General features: G+C 35.0%; 1 protein-coding gene across 2 annotated transcripts in view; it reads left to right on the top strand.

Annotated features, from left to right (window-relative positions):
* Positions 1-13568, top strand: part of LOC134724603 (prostaglandin reductase-3-like) — a 219608-nt gene extending 206040 nt beyond the window's left edge. For both annotated transcript variants that reach the window (XM_063587724.1, XM_063587723.1), the window contains exons 6-13: positions 6229-6268; positions 6813-6841; positions 9583-9657; positions 10407-10478; positions 10975-11036; positions 11970-12072; positions 12554-12739; positions 13431-13568. In XM_063587724.1, coding sequence (XP_063443794.1) covers positions 6229-6268; positions 6813-6841; positions 9583-9657; positions 10407-10478; positions 10975-11036; positions 11970-12072; positions 12554-12739; positions 13431-13481 — 618 coding nt within the window. In that variant the 3' untranslated portion in view covers positions 13482-13568. The remainder of the gene's footprint in view (positions 1-6228; positions 6269-6812; positions 6842-9582; positions 9658-10406; positions 10479-10974; positions 11037-11969; positions 12073-12553; positions 12740-13430) is intronic.
* The last annotated feature ends 4195 nt before the right edge of the window (positions 13569-17763 follow it).

Below are 17763 nucleotides of genomic sequence, written 5' to 3'. Positions count from 1 at the left end.
ATTCATGTCCGGACTGTTTATACTAAGAGGATGTTCAACATTTTCTAATGCGGTTTTACTGACGGCAATGTTGGAAGGTCGGATATAGCTTTAGGAATTACCGGCACAGATGGAGGTAAGGAGCTGTCGGTCACTCTTTCATCGTCGTCGTCATCGGAATGCGGCAGTCGGTGTTGACGATTATCAAGTTGCGCAACTTCATAGGAAACTTTGTAGCAATCTGAACATTTCACACGATAGGAATTTTGTCTTAATTGTGATCCAATGAATTTACGAATATTGCACCATGGGGTATCAACGGCTACCACTAGGTATCTATCACGTGACTTAGTTTTGTTGAGGTCACATCGTAGATATACTATGTCACCAATTTCTAGATACGGACACACGGGTAATTTTCCTGATGGACACTTTGTCTTCTCGCTGTGTGGATGATTCTTTAATCGTTGTTCGTGTTGAGCAATAATTAAGTTTTGATCGGCGAACGGTATTTGGTTATTTGAAAACTGATCTCTCTGTGTCCACATTTCTCGTGCAGATAATCCTCGGTTTCGAATACGTGTATTCAGTCGAGCTGTGACAAGTGAAAGTGTTAATGGTGTTAATACTGGGGTTGACGGGTTCGAACGAAGTATTTCATCTTCTAGTTCCTGAATAGCTTTCTCAGCAACAGGGTTTTTATTAACATTTTTGGGACGGCCTAATTCGATAGTGATGCGTTGTCTAGCTAACAGTTCGTCTTTTACTAAAGTTTTAAAACCAGATGCAGGGTCGGTCCTGATAACAGCATATGGGCCGTCTAGTGGGTGGACTTCAGCAAGAAGTTGAATAATTGCATCTCGTAAATCGTGATGGCGCTCGGTATCTACCAGTTTGGTAAAGGTGTAAGAAGTTACACATTCTCGTAAAACAAAAACTAACTGACGCTCTCGTTTTAAGACATCTGCGGCAAATGATGAACCAATAGTTTCAGGGGGGTCTGCTGAATTCTGTTCTTCGCGGACCTTTGGGGTCTTCAACAATGAAACACACTGATGACAGCTACTAGTTACAGATTCGATAGCCTTGTCCATGTCTAACGCGTAAAAATATCGTTGTAATATAGACTTCATCTGGTGACACGACGGATGATCTAGTTTAATGTGAATTGAAGTAATTAATCCATCTAATACTTGCCGCGGTACAACTATAACTTCACGACAAGGTGTAAACGGAAGGTTTCTTTTTACTACTAAAAGTCCATCGTTAGCTAACGAAGCTACATTCAGGTAGCGCTTTATGTCTTTTATGTTTGTGAGTTTCTTGGAGGGTCTGGTCCCCTGTCGTAAGTGAGCCACCGTTCGCCGGAGGTCAGAACATTCGGTCTGGTTGGAGAGCCATGCTGTCCTGCTTGTAAAGGGAAGCTTTACTGTTCCGTTAAGAATATCTGCAGTTGTTACGTGACGCACCACACATTCCTCCTGAAGATGTATAAAATTGCAAATTTGACAGGCAGGATTGTCACAATTGGGTGCGTTACGGCTTGAATAGTCAGATGGTAGTATTGCTAATCCAGAAACATGTCTTATAGATACTTGGAAGCGACTTGCAGTCGACAGATAAGTAGAAACTCGAGGGCTTGATGAAAATTCACCTCGACATAACTTTTCAAAGGCTTGAACACACGGTTTACTATCAGTTAGAACACATGCTGAAGATAACGATTGAATAATGTATGGACTAAAATGTTTGATAGAAGCCGCAATTGATAAGGCCTCAATTTCACATGGTAACCACTGGCGTTGAGCTTGTCTTAGTTTAGCACTGAAGAATCCCGCAAGAAGAAGTTTGTCGTTTCTGTTAATGTACAACGTAGCTCCAAGTCCGCATGTTTTTAAAGCTCCGTCTGTTACAATCCAGAGTTGGTCGTTTGGACGAGGGAGAGCAATCGAACGATTGATAGAAAGTGCGTTTTGTGCACTAGTAAAGGCTGAGTTTAGTTCTTCGGTCCATAATATTGTGTCTTGTGACTCAGATCCAGCTACTGCGTTTTCAAGTAGTGACAGAAGTCCAGAAGAGTTCTTAATTACACGGGACAACACTTTGTAGGCACCGACAAAAGATCTAAGTGCACGTACGGTCTGTGGAGGCTGACAGTTAGAAAGTGTAGCAATGCGGTGAGGGCTTGCACGGATTGATCCGAGTTCCCAAATCCAGCCTAGAATTGTAGCTTGTTAAGGTGCAATGATTGTTTTTGTAGCTGATAAATTTAGGCTACACTTCTGTAAGGCTTGTAACACTCTTTCCCAGTTAGTAAGAAGTTCTTCTGGTGAATTGCCGCCGCAATATAGATCGTCGGCAATTTTCGCTACGACTCCTTCTTGTACTAGTACACGACAAGTAAGTTCCTCTAATGCTGTCTCAGATCCAGGCATCCCCATTGCAGACCTCACATATACTCTTACACCACAAAATGGGGTTGAGACACCACAGTACTTCATCGAGTCCCTATGTAACGGAATTTGATAAAAAGATTTAGTCAAATCAGAAATCACAATATGTTTCCACTGAGCAATTTGTCGAAGTGTAGAATCTACGTCTGGCATTAATGAGGGTTGAGGTTTACTGTAGCGGCCAACATCGGCGAATGCTGTGACAAGTCGAAAACCTCCATTTGGCTTTTTGATAAGAAAAGATGGATTAAGATATTCTACTGTAACACCTATATCTTCTGGTTTTTTAAATACACCTATGTCTTCAAGTTCATTGAACTTTTCCTGTAAAGTAACTAGCTGAGTTTTTGAATATTGAGGTATCCGTCCCTTTCTTTGTGGTGGTTGAACTGGTCCCATGTTAACTTTTGCTTCTAGGGCTCCAACTGCTCCATTGTAGCCTTTAAACGTTGGACTGAAAACATTGTCATACTGTCGAAGTAAAGATTTAAATTTTTCTTTCAGACAAGGTTGTAATAGACCATCAGGATCAACTCGAACAAGATCGGAATGTAGTACTTGAGCCTTATTGAGTTGAGATTTAGTAGCAACTGCATGATTTTGATTTTTAATTTCAGTATTCTCTGGTGAATAGGTAGAGCGTACATTGCAGAAATGCTCATTACGTTTCAATACGAGAGGTTGATCAGTGAGGTTAGGTATTCTTAGGTTTCCTGCAACGCTAGAAACTAGACTGGGTTCAGGCCAAGAATTGAGATTCTCAAAAGAATCATTTTTGTGAGGTTCGATGAAAAATATGTCGTCATTTGAAATCATATCTGTAGGTATTTTTACATCAATGTAGTCTCCTGGCCATAAAGTTGTGGCGTCAGATGGTGCTCGTGCCACATGTGCTCTGCGCACAGCGCAATTGGAAGTTCCGTTAGCGGATGAACCATACTTGTAAACACAATCATTCCCTATAAGTACCTGTCTGCGTGCGGGACGAATAGATATATCGTTTTTCTCCATAAATGGGATACCGGCCAATATGTCAGAATCTAAGTTTTCAACTACTAGTCCCTCAAAATACATTTGGTGTTTATCTCTCGTAAATGTGAGTCTAGTTTCTCCCACAACAGTTAGAGGCGATGATCCATCTGCTTGATTGGCTGACTGTGAGCTGCTAGTAATTTTTGCGTTAAGTTTGGTAGCGGCGGAGGCACGTATCATATTTCCAGTAGCACCACTGTCAATGGTAAGTCTTGTAGGATTGTGGCCATAATAAACGTCAATATAAGGTGATTGTTGTATCTGAACTCTGTTAGATGCTACAGGGTACTGGTCTTGAATGGTTGACTCATTGTTGTCATGGTTATCAGAATCGTATTCGTCAACATCATGAATTCCAGATACAGCACGAGCTTTAGCCATAAATTGTCGATCTTGTTGTGGTAAGTATGTGCATTGACTTAGAAAATGACGGTCTTGTCGTCCTGCTGATTTGCACAGTGGGCATGATTTGAAGTTTGAACGGGGCACAAACGAAGATTGTTTTGTCTTGGGAAAGCGCTTGACGGCTGCTCTCATGGATTTGGCATCCTCTGTGGTACGTAACTCTTCTAGAAGCGATTCTAGAGCTTGTGATATTTCTGGTTTTATAGATGCTAGTGTTCTTGCACGAAGCTCTGTACCATATCTCTGTTTTATAAGCTTAGGTAGCTCAGGATGGATGAGACGAAGCCATGTCAATATCACGAGATTTTCTAAGGTAGGTGATAGCTCCTCGTCGTCCTCTATGTCTTCATCATGATGAGTTATATCCATATCTTTTCTTAATAGACTGTCTTCAATAAAAGCCATTAACCGTTGGTACAAATCTTCAGGTCTCTCGCCTGGGTCATAGTGGATAGCATCAAAGTCATCAAAATGCGCACCTGTAATCTGAAAACCATAGTGGAGGCGGATGGTTTGCCAAATGTTGTCGATCGATGTGGAATTTTTAACAATAGTGTTCCTAGAAATTATTGGGCAGTAGTTGGCAATCTGTCCTAACATAAGCTCTAGCATGCTAACTTTTTGCTCTCGTGTTTTTCTGTTGGCTTCTGGGACTTCTTCCCCATCATTTGCAAACCCCCTGTGAGTTGTTGTTTTTGTTTTCTTTTCCCATTTGGTACCAGACACAAGAAAAGGTGCAAAGTTTTTGTCTAAAGATAATGTGTATATAAGGTTCTGGAGCCAGTTTTCAAAAGTGTTCACAGTTTCAATCTTTGTTAAGCACCACTGCTTTGGTGCCCGGGTGGAACTAGCCACGCTTCAAGTTGGGTAATATTTGTTGTCGTTCACTTGCGTTCACAGTAATGTTTTTTATTACGGAATGACTTACACACATTTGTATGAAGAACGTGGGACGTAATCTCGCTGCCACCACGCCAATAAGGAAAATCACTACACAAATGTACGACTTGAGATATTGTCTATTTATTGACTAACATAGTAAAACATGGCATGTTATATATTCGTTAAACAGGAAGAGAGAGAGTTCATGTTAAATGTCCGACACACATCGGAAACCCGTTTCCGGAATATGAAACTACCTGGCGCTGGTTTGTAATAAATTACCTGGAACTTTTTTTTCAATTTTTTTAGTATGTTTATAGGACTTTGGGTCCAACCATTATTATTCAAAACACATGTAAAATAAGGATTAACAACAGAAACTCTGAAATCATTGTTGGTCTTATTGATTAAAAAGACTTGATTTATAACTTGAACTACATAATATTCAAATAAGTAATCTATCTCCACAGTATACTATTTTGAATTTGTAATAAGTTATTGAAAAAACTGCTTCAAATCCTAATATGAGACTTCCTTACGTTCTGATAATCTTCGCTGTATACTGTCACTGTTTAATTGTGATGAACAGGATAGGTTACTTTTCAACAAACAAATTGATCAAAATTTGATACACAAACAAGTTTATCGAAATGGTTACATAGAAAATAACTGTTTAGTGTCTTTAAATATCATCTGTAGTTGTACGAGGCTAGGAAACAACAAGGTGTATGCGAGCTTTAAGCGAGCTTCTACACCTGTTTCGAGCCGAGAACAAATACAGCTGATATTAAAAGACACTAAACAGTTATTGTCTTTATCCTGCAATTGATTCTGTATATTGTTTGTGTTTTGAAAGACACAAAAACTAACATATTTAGCATTTATTTTCGATTTGTAGTCCCTTGAGGCCCGTGTAGTAGTATCAGAATCTCACATTACGCTAAAGACGGGTTCGCAAAAAAAAAAGAATCTCGAATGGTCAACATTAATACATCGCTCAAGGTGAATAATTATCTATTTTAACATAACAACTAATTTCAACAGTAAAAACAAATAACAAAACATTGTCCAATTTGAAACAGAAGTGTTCGAGTTGTCCTACGCTTGAGACTTGACATTCACTAAACATGCATGCTGAAATTGACATGGTTAATTTTGTAACACAATCATACACATTCAAGTTTTGAAATCGACAATTGTCATCGTCATTGGAATGCAAAGTTCTGGAATGCAAAGTTCTTGAATACACATTCTGAGATCACACAGGTTCAAATAATACACAGTCCATGCAGTTGGCGGAGTTTTGAAGCGATATGTGTTTAGTATACAGATACAGCATAGCGATATCTGTAGGGCTGTATCTGTATAGTAGGACACCCATTTGCAGGATAAATACAGTTATGTAAAACTTGTTTTCCATATATTTTATAATTTGTTATAAAAGCATTTTACCTACAAACTAATCAATATATTACAGCTGGCTGATTTAAAGAGTGGAGAAACTGTGTTTGTTTCTGGTAAGAATATTTTTCTAAATATCTATAATTAGTTGAGTCAAGAATTATCATAAAATTTCTATCATGTAACAAACGAAACACGCGGCGTGTTTTATTCATATGTTGCTAAATTACCAAGAAATTGTCATTCGAAAAAATAGCGAGCTGCAACAATAAAAGGGAGTGCTTTAGCAACAATCAACGTCACCATTAAGGGATAACAACCAGTTCTAAGGGGTGGTTCCATTTCACAGTCTGTTCTGTAAGACTTCGGGCATTATGAACTAACGAATCATCAGTACCTGACTTTAATATGAGCAAATTGAATAACATGTCGGACAGTGCCTCTGTGAAGATCAAACACATACTATCTTTGGTAGCGCAAAGTGTCATAGGCTGTTAAACTAAAAAGCGTGTCATATAAATTACATATAAACACATTTGAGTCTTATACAACTTTTTATTTCAAATTAAATGAACAAGGAGAACTATACATATGTTTTAAAATTCCTGTGCGGTATAAAGAGCTGATGAATTTTAATCGTACAATTTGCCCGACTTACAGCTGCTGCAGGAGGAACTGGACAATTTGCTGTATGTATTATGCTAACATATATATCATAATGCTTCTATTTCTTTCCCTGTGTGACTTTTTCTGCACTTTTCGTGCAAGCAAGCAAAAATTGCTTCTCACGTTTTCGACTCTGCCTAAATATTTTGTACACTTTCTGGAATTTTAGTTGGCTATGCATTAAACAATTAACTAGCACCTTACAAAATGATTGCATGATTGATAGTTGGTATTTAACACCACTTCAAACAAACTTATTGGACAATGGTTATATTATGACGTGCAGCTTATATTGATGTAAATTATGCACGTGTTTTATTTAAAAATTCGGAGAAAAAACGTCGACTTCCAGCAGGAAAATGACAATCCTTTTCAATTAGGAGAAGATCAATTCGACATGTAGCACGAGCGGATTTCGAGTAGAATATGTTTCATATATTATGAAGGACGACAACAAATTAAAGGTGGTTAAATATTGTCTTGAACAGCATTATAAAGGCCTGCAAATCATTTTTAGTTACTAGTAGTTGAAATATATAAAATAGAGTTAGAATATTAAGGTAGTTTCTGTTAAGTTTATTTACAAGGTTGAAGGGTTGAAATTTTAGACAGCTACTTTAAACTAAGGACTTCTATGCTGGATATGGACAATTATGTAACCATGTAAAGAGGTAAAAAATGGACCCCTCATAGAGTTTGATACAACCTGAAGGTATATGGAGTTAGAAAATTACACTCTCCCTATATACAACATCCCCATTCTAACTGGAAGTGGTATCGTATACATATTCATGCACGAGTCCGTGACTGAGTTAAAGTATATAACTATGCGCAAGCCTTATTTAAGTATTAGTACTGTCATCTGATAAAGTCATGCCGATTATAAGATACACAGTTTTCTCTGCTTTCAAATCTTTCTGTTTGAACCCGTCGAAATGGAACTTATCAATTATTGGTAATATTTATTATTTGGAAAACAATAGGTCCTGGAATGGAGTCAACAGCATTGTCCTATATTGGTTATAAATAAAGTTGAATTCTTTGTTTCGCTGTTTTACGTCATGCCAACACACAAATTGAAAACTGTACCTATACGCCTTATTTTTAGTCCAGATTTTTAGTATTCGTATTGTTATCTTAGAAAGTCTTACTGATTAAAATACTACAATAGGTAACAATTTGACAATTTAGTAGTGTCAACCCTGTGATTATGACCCGTGTATATAGCATATTAATCCTGAATACACCGTTTGGTGGTGCGCCTGTCAAATGCGGAACGTACAGATAAGGTAATAAGTAACAGGTGAATATACTATTGGTATCGGTATCGGACTCGACCCGGAACTTCTTAATTATTGGCAATATTAATTACGTGGAAAACAAAAGGGCCTGGAGTGGTGTAATTTTTAATCTACACCTTTGTACTATATTAGTTATATATAAAGTTGAATTCTGTGATTCGTCGTTTTTACGTGATGACGGTAGCGCTTGTTACAAACTTATACCGTGTTCACACTATGAAATCTAAACCGGGTCTAACCCGGGTTAGTTAATCCGAATTAATTACACCGGTTCACACTTGAAAAAGAATTACCCAACTTTGAGTTTTTCCCTTCAACAAAAAAAAAAAACACGCATGCGCTACAACTTGTAAACAGCGTCTGTGCCAACAAACGAAATGGAAACCGCCACGGTACTGTTTTCTTTCTTTTGTCACTGATACGGAAAAATCAGCGGAAGATTACAAATTTTAAGCGAAAAGAAGAGATTTTTTTCGAGCGATGGTTTTCAGAGGAGACCTTAACTTTCGGTGTGCTTACTGCCGGGCGCCTTCCTAAAATGTCCTGAAGTTCATCATGATAACATCTAGAAGTTGTGCTGCACGAAGATACCCCAAGCCACCCATTGTTCTTTTAATTGAAGAAAATACATGGGTGTTCCTTGTTGAATTGTCCAATTCTGACTGAGTTTTCCCTTCACCCCACGTTGAAAGTAAAGCCTTCGTCTCCTGGTCACTCCAGGTGAGACCTCTCTTTTTTTAAGAATTTGTTCGGCATCAGTGTATATATTCTGTATTGGCAATGACAGACGGCAGAAAACGTCACGTAACGCTATGGCAACAACCCCACATTAACTTCACTTTGCGTTCACACTAGAATGTGGGGTAACTAATCCGGGTTCGCCCCACATTAACTCCACCTCAGATGAGGGGTAATTTTAATCCGGGTTCCCCCCAGTTTAACGTGTTCACACTATAGGAATTTAATCCAGATTAATTAACTCGGGTCGAACCCGGTTTAAAAATGCATAGTGTGAACGGGGTATTAGTGTATGACGTATTTTTTTAGTTTTAGAACGACGGTGGTATAAACGTAAAACTGCGGTGGTAACGTTTATTGTCAAGAAGATCATTAGAGTTACTGTGACTTCCACCTATCATCTAACATCAACATTCGTTTACCGATGCTTTGTTTTTAAATTTTTATTTTTATTTCAATTTCTTTTCTTACATCTTTATTAAAATTCTGATCAGGTGCCATTTGATACAGATTCATTCACTGATAACATCAAAGTCTATAGTATTGGGATACTTAGCGACATATAAGAACTTGATATGAATTGCATAAGTTGTAGTACAGAAGACAATTTTTTCCTTGAGGTAAGGTAAAATTCTGAAAAGTATTTTACGCTTCATCAAATGCATATTGTTATGTTTAACAGTTACATTTATTAGTAAAATAAAATAATTTTGTTTTATTTATAGGTACAGTGGGCCAAAAAAGCTGGTTGTCACGTTATAGGTACTTGTTCCTCACCGGAAAAGGCAAATTTTTTAAAAGTTAGTTAACCCTCTTTACATCTTCAATAGAAAAATCATTGCAATACCAACATTAATAGATACAAATGTATAAACAGACAGTAAAGCAAATTTAAATGACACTATTCTGTCATTTATTTCGGGTAAACAACAAATGGAAGTTTTACACGACCTTGACTGTCTATTGCACGGTTGGATTTCGATTAAACAAATGTATACAGGCCAAACATACAGTCTTACTTGAGCGAAACTGTTTTATATCGGCTAACAAGTTCACGTATGCATTATTTTAACTAAGTAAATCCAACAAAACTAAATGGAAACGCAAACTGTTAGATAATAAGGCAGATGTAATATTCCAATTATGCACGTGTTTTATATATAAAATATATTTTATATATTCGGTATGATTTTACTTCAAGCACATTCAATTTTGTTAAGAATGTTCGCGCCTCTTGTTTTTCAAATATATTTATTACATATGATACTTTAAAAGCCATATTTGAAAATGTTATGTAATCCTTGTACTTTTTTCATTGTTTTTGAAAGAAAAAATGAGCCAATGTTATTTAAAAAAACTATTATATCTAGAGAGAATCACTTCCTACCAAATGTGTAAAGGCAGACATAAACACAAGCTCTGTTTTAGTTCCTTTATCTGTGAATTTTCAATTTATAACAGTCTTTTATTAATCATGTTATTTTAAAACAGAGTAGGGAACATACTTAATATAATTGTAAGATATAAACGCATTTGTTTCATCTTTTAGACCCTAGGATGTGATAGAACAATTAACTACAAAACAGAAAATATAAATGAAGTTCTGAAAGCTGAGTATCCGGTATGTATTTTATTATTTTTTGTCATTCAGAAAAAATGAGAAAGAGCCCAATATTAAAGTTAAATTAGTGATGATAATAATGATAATAAAGTAAGAGCAGCACACAAAGTTTTTCGCACCGGAACTATTCTTCAAATTTCTCCAATGTTTTCTAGAAAACAGTTACTCAGTTAGAACATTAAAATGTGGATTTTATGGTTATTACAACATGTAGCTTTATTTTGTGCAAGCGATCGAATTATGGATGCCTAAGATGGCCAAAAATGCACCTTTATTATAAACGTCTTTTCGAAGAAGTATTTGGTAAGTTTGATCGTAAACCAGTATTAGGAATACATGTTATACCACACAACAAAGAGAATTAAAACAATCAAACCTTGCACATAGATTGTTTTGAAACGTATTATTGAAAATGTATTATACCTGCAAATGCAGGTCTCTTATTGAAAAGAAGAGAAAAACGCAACATAATGAAATGTATTTTATGATTTTGTAGAATGGTTTGGACGTTGTATACGAATCAGTTGGCGGAGAAATGTTTGAAACCTGCTTTAATAAGTACTGATTATTTTAAAATATCCTTTATTTGAAGTTAGATGTAGAGATGCGTCCAACAAAGTCACCATACCTTAAATTATTTAGCGAAAGGACATTATCTATATGTGGAGTTGAAGGATAATGCTAGTTTCTTTTAATTGTTCATAAGAATGCCCGGTATAAATATATAAAAAACCAGATGTGGTGGGATTGCCAATGACATACTTTTCATAAGTGACCAAATGAAACAGAAATTAATAACAGTAGGTCACCGTACTTCAATAATGAACTAAGCCCATACTGTTTATTAGTAGTCCGCTATAAGAGGCCCCGAAATGACAACTGAAAAAAAGTCAAACGAGAAAACTAACGGCCAGTATAAACAAATCATGAACAAATAACAAATATGTATCACAGCAAAAGAAGACAATTACTGAATCACAGTCTCCAGACTTGAGACCGGCACATGCAAACACAATGTGTCGGAGTTTAAAAGTCATTTTAACCTGAATTAATGAACAAGTCGTCAAGAAGAGGAGCACAGTTGGTGTCCCTGGTAATATCGATTGTGTTATCGAAAAAACACATCAATCAAATGTTCAAATTAGGTTGTGAATCAAGAAATAAAGTATTCTGAACCTTCTTTTAAAAGTACACGAGTTTTACGAAATAGAAAAATTATATATTAACCTAATTGATATGAACTAATCTTCTATACCAGTTCATTGCTAATACCCAAGAATGAATTTTAGAACTAGTCGTTAGAATGCATCTGACGTAATATTGTAATCAATGTATGCACTTATTTGGTCTGATTGCAACTGCTTCCAAATTGAAACCAACACGTTTATTTTTTACTTATACGAAACCTATTATTCTAGTATGATACAATAATAGAGAGGTTAATATGTTGGATACACATACTGTAGATACATTTATTGATTTTTATTTAAGTTTGAAAGTAAGAGGTCGGTTGGTGATTATTGGTTACATAAGCAAGTATGGAACAGACACCACGTCACAAGTTATGCCTTTCTTGGCATCATTACCACAAAAGGTAGGCATCATCTAAGACATTGAGAGATAAATACAATAAAATGATTAATATAGTATTTACTTTTCTACATTGGCTAGAGGTATAGGGGGAGGGTTGAGATCTCATAAACATGTTTAACACCGCCGCATTTTTGCGCCTGTCCCAAGTCAGGAGCCTCTGGCCCCTGTTAGTCTTGTATTATTTTAATTTTAGTTTCTTGTGTACAATTTGGAAATTAGTATGGCGTTCATTATCACTGAACTAGTATATATTCGTTTAAGGGCCAGCTGAAGGACGCCTCCGGGTGCGAGAATTTTTCGCTACATTGAAGACCTGTTGGTAACCTTCTGCTGTTGTTTTTTCTGTGGTCGGGTTGTTGTCTCTTTGACACATTACCCATTTCCATTTTCAATTTTATTAGTATACAATAATATTAAATAGTTTTGCCAACTGGTATTGTCGATTTGAATATAGTATTATATTCTAAATATCCAATTTGAAGGTGCTGACAAAGTCTATAAGTATTCATGGATTTTTCCTTCCCCATTATCCTGTTGAAATGTTCACGTTCCCGGGAAAAATAGCTGAGATGTACAACAATGGTCAAATAAAAAGTTTGGTGGACACCGGTCAAAAAATACCAAATGGACCCTTTGTTGGTATTGATAAAGTAGCCGATGCTGTTGAGGTAAGAAACGTTATATTAGAAGTTTATTGATAGTTTATAATTACTGTAAACCAACCAACTAATTTAGCAATTTTAAAATATAGGAAACAGTGCAAATGGAAGTTGAGTAGAATACTAGTATAGAAACCTCTAAATCAGAATTCTAATATCTAGTAGTAGAATTCTGATTTATATTTTTTAAAATTATTACAAAGTCGAATTCCAATATATATCAAAAGAAATTAGGATATCCAGATTTATATGTCAGTGAGAGTAAGAAAAAGAAACGACTTACAACTTAACAATTAAAATCTTCGGTATAAAAAGTTTAGCATAATTATATGGAAATCCGAGATATGTCACCAATACAGCTACTTGCTGAAACATTTAACCGAAATGAATTTTAAAACGGATTTCAAAAAAGATGCGTGTCTGTACAATTTGTTTATCTCTATTTAGCGCGAGTGAAAATTAAAATAATTAAAACAGAGACTGTAAACAAACCATTCTATAATCTTCACAAAATCATAAATAAAACTTAAAATAATAACTTTGAACTACCACACGTGGCGGTGTTAATAATGTGTTAGTATCTTTCTTAAAGTTTTTCTGTGATTCCAGATTAGGAACAAGAAGTACAATTATATAACTCGGGTAACTGCAGTTTGTATTTGCTTACTGTGAACTAAGTCACAATTTTTTTTTATTTCAGTATTTATACACTGGGAAGAGTTTTGGAAAAATAGTTGTGGAAATAAAGTAGATTTGGATATTGTAGTATAAACTGAAATACATGATTGATCGTGTAATATGTAACATGTAGAATAAATACATATATATAAGTTTAAAACATTTTATATCTATTCAAATGACGTTAAAACAAAATAAGGATACCACATACTGTTTGAGTACAGATAACAATCAGGATATTCAAACATAATACTATAAAAACTTAGAAAAAAGACACAACGCTCGCATTATAAACCATCAGTCCAAGAATAGAAAAAATACCATATTAAAACTAGAGGTTCTTAAGAGCCTGTTTCGCTCACTTTGTGTATTTTTTGTTGTCTTTTATATTTAAAAACAAATAGGCACACATGAAAAAATGTTAAAATTGGCGTTAAAGATGAAGACAAATAATAAGGAGTCAACTGATAATTTTTGCCATGTTGGTTTATTTGTAGATCTTGTCGTGCTGTCAGTTTGGCTATGCAAAGTTTATATTCTTTATAATTTTCGAGATAATAGACTAAAACACTAAAAATTGGTAAAAAAAGTCATTAAAGAATGAAAACTTGTACAAGAGTAACTTGAAGAATTATGCCATGAGACTTAATTACATGTAGTAAATCTTGATGATCATTTTCGCTTTTTAAAGTTTCTATCTATTCGTAAACCAAATAACTCCATTAGTAAAAGATGTCATCAATTTTACAATTAAGAACTTCCTCGGTTCAAATAGGTTCCTTTAAATTGAGGGACATGAGAAATAAAATTCATTAAAAAACAAATAACTACCACGATCATACTGCGATCACATCACATTTATACCACGATCTTATTACGCACTCGTCAATATCGTGTTCCATATAAATACTGTTCCATTCCTAAATATGTAGATACTGTTCTATTTCTCATAATACGTAGATTTCTCAGAAACAAGTCGTGTCACCAAAATTTAAGAGAACACGTACTTGCGTGAAAGTGGAAAAAATATTTGTCATCTCTGTGCCAAAAAACAACAAATGTATTTTCCTCCACTCGTCTCCCCCTGGAAATTATGTAGTTTGTTATTGCTTGTTCTTTTGACATTTCATGTATGGAATTGGGCTTCATCAAAAATGTCCTCAACCCAAATGTGTTGTCCCGTTATAGAAAGTGTGATATTTTCTGACTATCACTAGGCAATAGATCCGGCTCTAGAAATCCAATAATTGTCCCATTTTCTAAATATTCCTTCAGATCGGATGAATTGTATATTTAGAACTGTATCCACCGAGAACAATAAAGTGAACCTCGTAGTCAGCATCAATCAAGGCCACCAGTACCAGTGAGAAATCTGATATGTGGACATCTGATATCAACATGTTTGCCATCTAATGCACCACACACATGTGGAACGTTTCATCCCTTCTGTAATTTGTGTGCAATAGAATAGCCCTCTGACTATTTAGGTCCAACTCTGTTAACAAATTCATCGAACATCTCTGATGGCATTCTCAACAAGTTAAAGAAGGAAGGTTCATCATCTGCTCAAAATGACAAAATTGTAGTCCGTTTTCGGTTGATAATTAAGGAAGAACCCAACAAAACCTAGCATGTAATGCGATCGTGGCCTTGTGTGACGGGATTTTATAACTATATAGAAAGATTACTGGAGTGGGTAACTATACAAAATGCCTTTACCAATTTCGCCGTCAGAGAAAAATGAAAACAACACGTCATAAACCTCGTGAATACGAAGCGGTACTTTAGTATCGCTAGGTAGTACCGAGTATGGAAAAACAATAGATATTCTGTTCATCGGTTCTTGTTAGAATGTTATTGCCTCTTGAAGGTTTTTTTTCTTTTTTTATAAAGAAAATTAATCAAAATTAATATACTCTTCGAATGTTTGTGTTTAATTGTCATTTAGTATTCCCTAGAACAGCTGTTGGCTATTTGAGTACCTTTCCAAGCCTTACACTTTTAGCTAATCGTGTCTTAGTCTTTCCAACATTTCTGTTCCGTCAGAACAAATATTTTCAACAGAATTTCTGTGAGTTACATAACAAAGTTTAGACATCGATTCGTCCCCAAAATAGTTGAAAAGATAAAATTTCTATGGAAGAACAAGTTCGTTGGACCCTCTATCCACCGATAGAGAGTTAAGATATCAGTAGGATTTTTTAAAATTAGCACCCGTTTGTTGATTGTTAAATGTGGGTATGAACGATTCAAAAATATATTGTCTGAGTAAACATTTTTCTTTAGATGTTTATTAGTTTATTGACTAGTTTATTGCCATTAAGAAGATATTAATTATGGTATATAATTCTTGGGACTTTCATCTTGTTCAAGGTGATAATGTTGAGGGATTGACGTTCTTAAGACCCACAATAAGTAAAACGGGTATATATTTTTTCCCCGATTTTGTAGATGTTTTTTTTTTTTAATCCGAGCGAGTACTCGAGTATCCCTCGAAAAATCAAACAAGTTCCCGATCAATTAGAGTCATACCGATACGTATACATAGTATAAACGAGATAGGCAAATCCTTTCGTTTTTAATGCTCTGCAACTTCCATTTTGATTAGAAATCTAGTGACGAAACGCATCTGTTGTACTTTATTATCAGCTTTGTTATGAGTACTTGCAACGAATAGGTTGATACAACGATTGGTTAACTAAACAGTTAGAAAGTAACATGAAATATAAATAAATCGCGCTTTTTTGGTTAACATTTACTGATTATAAAACATCATTCCGAATGAATAATCTTTTTTAGAATTGTAAAAAAAAAATTCCGAGACATTTCAATATTCTTGAACGTACATATTTTATTGACTTTCCAGCAGTTTCGATTCGAGCGGCACTACTGAGGCAAATATAGACGAAACACTTGTCGGATGTACAAAATTATAAGCCTGGAATCTTTGATGATTTTCATCTACTTTTAACCTAACTGCTGCAATAGAACTTACGATTTCACGAGAATGCCAGCTAGCCTGTTGAACGTTGACGTTTGACATATAATGGTTTAAGCAATATAAGTTGAAAGTCATACATTTGACCTTTGACGTCGAATTAAAGTATAATACATTTCAAAGAAACTGCTTTTTTCACAGCTTTGTTTGAGTCTTTTAAACATATGAAACTGTTTTTTGTGTACATGTATATTTTTTCCCCGAAATTTTGTAAGTGTCAGTATTGGTGACTGTGACTTAATAAACAATTTTCTGGTAGGTTCCAGCGAGTACTGTTTTACTATTAAAGGCAGTTCAAAAGTTCGTAAATCAAATTAGCTTGCTAAATATTTGTTTTCCGACAGTTAACTGGGCGTAATGTTCTTGACACGATTTAGGCTAGACTCTGAAATTGTATGATAATTTTACATGATAGCTTTTATAAATTCAAAATAATTAGTTATCATAACCATAATATTCTCGTCCCTGTTTAGTTAAAATTATAATATATGCGATAAACGTTTTTTTCTCCCCTCTTATTCAGTTTTAATTTTTCTAATGGTAACTAGTAAAAGAGGACACAACCAAACCCGTATCCAGTAAAGTCTGGTTTGATTCATGAAAACCAAATTAACGTTACACCAATCTAAGGATACATGAAACAACAATTACATTGTAACACACAACATTCCTCTTATTGTGAGTAACAAAGGAAGATTAATATAATATACACCAAACACGTGCACATTGACGCCGTCAAAAGGAGAAAGATAAATTTGTTATCGGAATGCATTTTGCTACTATTATATAAAGATTAACCGATTGCAGTAGACTTTTAGTTATCGCTCTTTGAGCTATGTAAGAAGCATACATTGCATTGATTCTTTCATGGTACCATTTGTATTTCCTGTCGATATTGAATTAAAAGGTGAGTAAATTTACTATGTAGCAAGTAATTGAATTAACGGACCTGGTATATAATATCTTATTCGCTCCCTGCAAACTGCTTAAGGATGTACTTAGGTTAGGTTTTGGAATTTGTGTCAAATGTTTTATAAGATTCTTGATTTTCTTTCTTTTGTTTTGGGACCCAAATAATACCAATGCAAATATAAGGTAAAAGTCCGAGTCAGCTTTTTCCCGCCATATTTTAAATCTCAAATATCTCGAAAAGGAGGTCCATGACCAATCAATATTTTTAGTTTATCGTTATCCTTAATTGATGCTCAACCATCTAATAGTATCAATTTTTATTTCTTAATTTCTTAATTTTTACCTAACCTGATCTAAGTACATCCTTAAGTTATATTATAATTTTCAAGACTACGTATTCGAATACGATGTCGAACACTTTCCTTATCTTAATGATTTTTTTACT

This window comes from Mytilus trossulus, chromosome 7, assembly GCF_036588685.1.
Source record: "Mytilus trossulus isolate FHL-02 chromosome 7, PNRI_Mtr1.1.1.hap1, whole genome shotgun sequence".
Lineage (NCBI taxonomy): Eukaryota > Metazoa > Mollusca > Bivalvia > Mytilida > Mytilidae > Mytilus > Mytilus trossulus.
Note: the sequence above shows the minus strand (reverse complement) of the source record. Positions and strands in the feature narration are given on the sequence as shown.